The sequence below is a fragment of the Nansenia antarctica genome (assembly GCF_963989245.1).
Source record: "Nansenia antarctica genome assembly, chromosome: 20".
Classification (NCBI taxonomy): Eukaryota; Metazoa; Chordata; class Actinopteri; order Argentiniformes; family Microstomatidae; genus Nansenia; species Nansenia antarctica.
The window spans coordinates 19,812,964-19,819,784 of record NC_137693.1 but is presented as its reverse complement, the minus strand read 5'-3'; the positions used below and the strand labels follow the sequence as shown (position 1 = coordinate 19,819,784).

At 44.0% G+C, this 6,821-nt stretch overlaps 2 protein-coding genes across 2 annotated transcripts in view; one reads left to right on the top strand and one right to left on the bottom strand.

Annotated features, from left to right (window-relative positions):
* Window positions 1-1,689: 1,689 nt before the first annotated feature.
* On the top strand, window positions 1,690-3,034 carry LOC308174430 (trafficking regulator of GLUT4 1-like; the record flags this gene model as incomplete). Its single annotated transcript, XM_080549509.1, has 3 exons — window positions 1,690-2,109; window positions 2,755-2,878; window positions 3,027-3,034. The coding sequence occupies 3 exons, from the start codon at window positions 1,690-1,692 to the stop codon at window positions 3,032-3,034; spliced, it is 552 nt and encodes a 183-aa protein (XP_080405635.1).
* A 1,330-nt stretch (window positions 3,035-4,364) lies between these two features.
* LOC308174306 (Golgi SNAP receptor complex member 1-like) overlaps window positions 4,365-6,821 on the bottom strand; it is an 8,635-nt gene continuing 6,178 nt past the window's right edge. Inside the window, exons 7-9 of the mRNA XM_080549385.1 lie at window positions 5,936-5,965; window positions 5,644-5,726; window positions 4,365-5,094 (exon numbers count right to left, since the gene is read on the bottom strand). Of these exons, the coding sequence (XP_080405511.1) occupies window positions 4,970-5,094; window positions 5,644-5,726; window positions 5,936-5,965 (238 nt within the window). The 3' untranslated portion in view covers window positions 4,365-4,969. The remainder of the gene's footprint in view (window positions 5,095-5,643; window positions 5,727-5,935; window positions 5,966-6,821) is intronic.

Below are 6,821 nucleotides of genomic sequence, written 5' to 3'. Positions count from 1 at the left end.
TCTTTATTACATTCCATTAATGTTTTATTCATATTTTATCAGTTCTATTTTACCCTTCTAATTCCTACTTAGTTCCATAACTGCTTATGTTACCAGTGAAGACAAGAGCAGGTGATCTCCAATTGATAGCGGGTTTTATTGTGTGGCTCTGTGCGTACAGACAGACAGACACGCAAAATGAGAGGAAATCATTCCCCTTAGGGAGGGGGAGGGAGGGTGAGGAAGGCACCCTTAGGGAGGGGGGAGTGGAGGGAGGGAGGAGGGAGGGTGAGGAAGGCACCCTTAGGGAGGGGGGAGTGGAGGGAGAGGGGGAGGGAGGGTGAGGAAGGCACCCTTAGGGAGGGGGGAGTGGAGGGAGGGGAGGGAGGGTGAGGAAGGCACCCTTACCCCCTCCGTCCACTCTCCCCTCCATACGGGATGAATGATTTAAAGTAACACCGCCTGCCGAGCCCAGCCTACCGGCTCGGTCCTACCGCCTCCTCCGGCCTCCCCTCCTCCTCCTCCTCCGCCTAACCCTGGTTAGGTTAGGTTAGGTTAGGTTAGGTTAGGTTAGGTTAGGTTAGGTTAGGTTAGGTTAGGTTAGGTTAGGGTTAGGTTAGGTTAGGTTAGGTTAGGTTAGGTTAGGTTAGGTTAGGTTAGGGTTAGGTTAGGTTAGGTTAGGTTAGGTTAGGTTATAAGGGGGCGTTATAGGAACGGTGATGTCCAATCTATTTAGTTGATCTATGTAGCGTTCTTTGTCCTGGTCGGTGAAGTGCCGTGGGTCATAAACTCTGATGGTCTGAAGTTGCCACTGGCACTGATGCTGCTGGCATCTATATGTTTCTACTCTGCCAATATGGAGCCGTAAACAAAGTTACGCGACGCGACGTCCGGAGCTCTATACCACTTAAAACAAATTAATTAAATTAAATTAAAATAATTAATAGAGGGGGAACACATACTGACATGATGACACCAGAACATCCGGTCTCGATCATAACTGATCATGACTTACTCTCAACACACACACTCTCTCTCACACACACACACACACACACACACACACACACACTCTCTCTCTCTCTCTCTCTCTCTCTCTCTCTCTCTCTCTCTCACACACACACACACACACACACACCCCACACACACACACACACGTTTATTTACCTTTCATTTACTAACTCTCACTATTAGTGTAGGCTACTCGCTGATCCTGATGCGTAACGGAGAGCTTTTACGCACCGCGCGTAAATTCATCTCCAACGAGACCCGATGTGGCTGCGCTGTCATCCGTCCCACTTTATGAAGTGCAGTGGTCCAGACAGACACTAACGGGATGCTGCAATACATAGGGAGGCTTTTCCGTTAGAAACGGGAGGGTGTGCTCCACTCCACCGAGACGTGCGGGAGAGTGAGCTACGGAGAAAACATCGCGCTAATCAGTAAGGCCTAAACTATATTGCCTTATTGACGGGGATTGAATAACTTGGTCGTAAAAGTATTTGGCTGCTTAATCGGAACAGATTATATACATTAATCCTATGATGTATTCAGTGGAGAATTGATGCTGATGACTGTCCCAATGCGAGCTGTCTGACGTCGGACGTCCCGATACCGTCTTCTGGGAAACTGCACAATAAAACATTTAATTTTTTGAAACATACTATTCCATACATTGGCCGTAGAGGAATACTACTGAATTTTTACACAATGGCTGTAAACACGGATGCTGCGTTTGAGAAGACCGCCCTGGGCGAGCGGGAGGCATCGCATCCCGATCCCACCGACTTCCAGGACACGGAGAAACTTTTGTCCACGACCACCGAGCCCGGCACCGGGGAGAGCAACCTCAAACCGGCCGACTCGTTCTCCCTCGACATGAGAGGCAGCATCCGTTCTCTGGATGCGGACCAGAATGGACACGTATTGCAGTTGAGGTCGGGCTCGGCGGGACACCTCGGCGCGGCCGCCCCACCCGTCTCCCCGTCCCCATCCCGGCTCAGCTTCGGCCCCGTGCCCTCCCTGGTGCCCCCCGGTGCCGAGCCGCCCAGCTACCTGTGGCTGGCAGTGCTGTCGTGCTTTTGTCCCGCCGTTCCAGTGAACATGTTTGCGCTGTGGTATGCGCACATGGTAAGTTGAATGAATGGTCTTTATTGTCATTGATATAGTACAGGTACCATACAACGACATTTGGGAGGGGGGGCTCCCCTGGTGCTAGGAAAAAATTACTAAAAACAAGAAGGGAAAAAGAGCTGGTTTACATAAATAAAGGCTATATACACTATCCACTATGCTATACTATACAAATAAAACACTGTGCTGTACTCTATGCTATGCTATAAATATCCTAACATTTCCTATCTCTGAACCTTATGTACCTCGCACAGGGACAATGGTATGGTTTAAAACAATATCATAATAATCATCATCAGGATTCCATAGGCTACACCAAATATCTGAATTCTGAGGCCAGTACATTATCCTATGTATAGACCTTAGAGAGATATAATAGAGAAAGGGCTCGTGTGTGTGTGACATGCCATGCCACGTTTAAAAAGGGTGTTAACTAGTGCTAAATGTGAATAATAGAGCTATTGGAATACACTTGATTGATTTAATAGGCTGTGCTGTGCTCTGGTTTGTTCTTTAAAAAAAATTCTTATTACAGCAGCAACACTGCATGTGAAAAGCCCCCACACTCATCAGTTAAATATGAGGTATGACATAATTAACCACCCCCCATCCCTCTCTCTCTCTCTCTTTTTATCTCTGTAGTCGAGGTCCGTTCTCCAGACAGGGGATGTTGACAGCGCAAAGAGACTTGGGCGTCTCTCTCTGGTGCTGAGCTGCATTGCCATGGCACTGGGTGTGGCCATCGTTTTCTTCATAGTGTACTCAGGTATGGCCATCCACACAACCAAAAGCAGATGATGAACTTGTCTTACTCCATAATAGAATGTCACGCAGGGCCTGTACAGTACATTAAGATGTTCCTGCTCTCCCGCCCTATCTTTATGTCTGTCCCCCTTTCTGACTCTGTCTCTCAGAGTCGTGAATCAGTGTGGATGCAGTGGTCCCAGATCGTCAAGAAGTCTTCTGAAGTGAAATGAAACAGGTACACTGAAGAGAGGAGGATCTGAGGCACACAGCAGGCACCAAAGAGAAAACACTGAAAATGTCATGAATGAAGATATTTTATCTTTTTTTTTTTTTTTTTACCATTTTAGCTCCTGAAAGAATCTTTTCTGTCATCCAAAGAATATAAGGGAGAGAGTGAAATAGAAGTATGAAGAGGGACTGTGGAAGAACCTGTATTCATGGCTTTTCTGGACCAAGAGGAAAAATAACTCTATGGCAGAACAATGTACCTGTATTACACATAGTGCAACCTAGAGTTATCAACTTACATCATACATCACTATACAGGTATTACATCTACAGTAGGCTTCAACGTAACTTTTCAGGGGTATTGTAGCATGGACGACTATGACACTTATTTTAGTCCTCTCTGCACCTGTGGGCATTGAGAGTGAGTGGAATAGGCTATAAGTAAGCAGGTGTTTGTTTTGTCCAGTACAACTTCTTCTCCATATGGCTGCTACTACCTCTGTTCTAACTGTTTTTATAAGCCTCCTCTATGAACTCCTATATGTCTCATTTGTTTAGCCTATAGCTTGTGAATATGCCGTATGAAACCCTCAGTGCCGGCTGGCATGATGGTTGCTAAATGATTCACAAGTCACAATTATGGACAATCCTATATGTGGTATTCTGTTTTTTAAATATATATATGTCAAAAACAAATGGCATGAGACTGCAAGGTACTGTTTGGTCAAGGGTGTTTTCATTTATTGATTCCATACACTGTGTTTTTCTTGTGTTAAAGTACTTGTTGCTTGAGAAAAATAAGATGTGCTGTACAAGATGCGAGGCATCACGATGCAGCTTGCAAGCTTGTCTTTGTATGGAAAATATTCAAAATAACTTGTTGCACTACAGTGTCATAATTACTCATGTCTGGACCAAACAATTCTAACCTAAACCCTGGAGATCAGCCTAATACTAACACCTCTATTCATGGTTTATAATGTAAAACTAAATATGTACGGATAACATTTAATACTACATCATTCCTCTGTATGCACTTTTCTCTGCACTCTGTTATTGATGTTTGTACATTTGTAAGAATGGTTTCCTGTGCCATATTTTTGCACGTCTGAAATAAACTTGAATAAGCATGGAAAACTGAGTGTCTGTTGATTTAAGCTCATCCCTTCCCAACCCCTCCCTCCTCCAATACACTCTTACAAAGGACACAGAAACAATGTGGTTCTCCACATTTCAAAAAGCTTTATTTTTAAAAATACATTAATCATATGGAGCAATATGCAAATTTACAGATAAAAATATAAATAGTTGTTTCATCCTTTTTGTTCTCTAGAGCAAGACTTGGTGTAGGCTGTAATAAAACAAATCACTTTTTACAGAACCTCTCAGGGGTTTCCACCAACACCCCTCTTCGTCCCATCTCTTCCCGAGACAGCAAAGCATAAGACTTATAGTCCAACTCAAACTAAAACAGGAAATGACGTGGTCCACTCACTGAGATCCTCTCATCTACACGCTATGAAAGTCACTGGTCATTTTTTTACAGTAATGTACAGAGCAACAAGATCCACTGGAGTCAAAGACAAACATAACACATCAAGATCAACATATCCCCCCCCCCCACATTTGGCTATTTGCAAAATCAAAATAAGACAAAAGTTCTAGGGCACATGATCCCGACCAACATGACGTATCCACAGTACTTTCATAGCGTTATTGCTTTGATCCATTCTGAGAGTGAGAACAGATTCTCTCCAATACGACCATAATAATAGGCATGATTGACATAGCAACCACAAGATCTTTTTTCTTCACACTCAGGCAACCTCCAGTCCTCAGATTGAGATTTGTCAGTTATACTGTCTATCAAACAGCCCAGCCATCAGTGGAAAGTGTAGAGGAGAAGGAGGATGGTGCAGACGCCAATGACTCCGCCGAGAATGAGGGAGTCCCGCCTCTTACGCAGATTGACTCGCTGGATGAGGTTGTTGATGGCAGGGAAACGATCTGAGGGGCAGGGAAGGCCCAGTGAAGGAAAAGACCAGGATGAGAACCACCGTTTAAATCTCAAAAGTCTTTCCCTGACTAGTCGCGTCCTCTCTCCCTCGCAAAACACATTGGAGAAGATCCTTCCGATCCTTCCGATCTTCTCCAATGCGTTTTGGGAGAGAGGACGCGACTAGGAGGAATCACGGATCTTCTTCTCCAAAATGGTTTCAGAGAGAGGGCACAAGTAATTGATGTAAGATTAGAAATAGGTTGGGAGAGTGAGCAAGGGACAAGCAACACATTCAGTGCTCACAAGGCAAGAATGGTAGACTCTGGGTCAGTATTAGAGGAAACTCTAGTGCAGTGTTGTTTAAAGGTCCAGTATGTAGATTTTAGCTTTAAAATAATGTTAATTGGCCATGATAAATCGGTAGCCATCAAGGAACGAGATTACATGATGAAGAAAATTCAGTGAAGAGTGCTGTATTGGTCTGGGTCAGTGGTATATAGGACACTCTGTGCAGTGCTATTTAAACTAGCTGACTCTGGGTCAGAGATAAAGGATACTGGCCAAAGTGTTGACCCTGTGCTGGATGGTCTTCAGCATCCCTCGCTGAAACGTCATGTTCTCCTTGGTAGCCATAGCGATACTAGATTGAGGAAAGAGAGGAGAGCATAAACGTGTTGAGATCTTTCTCTGCCATGATTCTCATATCCATGGTTAACATGTTTGCTTGTACAATGGCGTATACATAGTGATAATTTATCAGAATTTGAAGTCTCCTGATTTTTATTTATACATTTATAAGACCTGTGTGTGTGTGTGTGTGTGTGTGTGTGTGTGTGTGTGTGTGCTTACCTTATTGTGTCGTCAATCAGCCGATCTGAGCTGAGGTAACGAGAAAAAGATTCGGAAAGAGTGGGAGAGAAGAGAGAAAAAAGAAAAAGAAGAGCAATAATTTAATTTCCTGTTCTTTGTGCTTTTTAAAAAATTAAAAATTAAATAGCTTACTCCTACTGTCTAGCACTGGGATCCCTGTGGTTGATTAGCATATCATGAGCATCATAAGTCCCCACCCCTTTTCTGACTCTCATTCATTCTATTTTCACTTGTGATTTTTTTTTTTCTTCCACTTTTCACTCTAATACGCAATAGTGAGAAAAAGAATTGCTGACGTTGTGGGCGAATCATTCCCCCCCGCGATGAAACCGCACACCACTTGGGCCCAATTACTATAAAAGCAGGACTTCCTGTGAGGCGCGCAGGCGAGTGGAGAGGGGAGTGGAGGACGTTAATGGAGGAGGTTAGAGAAAGCTGAGTCCAGAGTGGCTTACGGTGGGCAGTGTGGAATGGGATGTCCCCGTTTGGAGAAAGACACACTGTCTCATCCTGAGTGGTTCCAAATCATCTTTGGAATTTTACTAACTCGTCACCAACCCAGTCGGCCTTCCGCAAACCAAACCAAAAATCAGGCATGACCCATCGTAATTATTATTATTTAATTATTATTATTCATCATAATAAGTATTATTTAATTATTATTATTCATCATAATAATTATTTCATTATTATTTGTCGTCATCATCGTCCTACACCCACACACAAAGAGACTAGCGTTAGCGCTCGCCACCATTAGTCATTGGCTCTAATAGAGCCGTTAGCCATGATGAGGTTGAGCGGTGCATCCCCAAGCAGCAGGCATCCTGCAGGGATTCAATTGGACAATAGAAATCAATACCTCTCC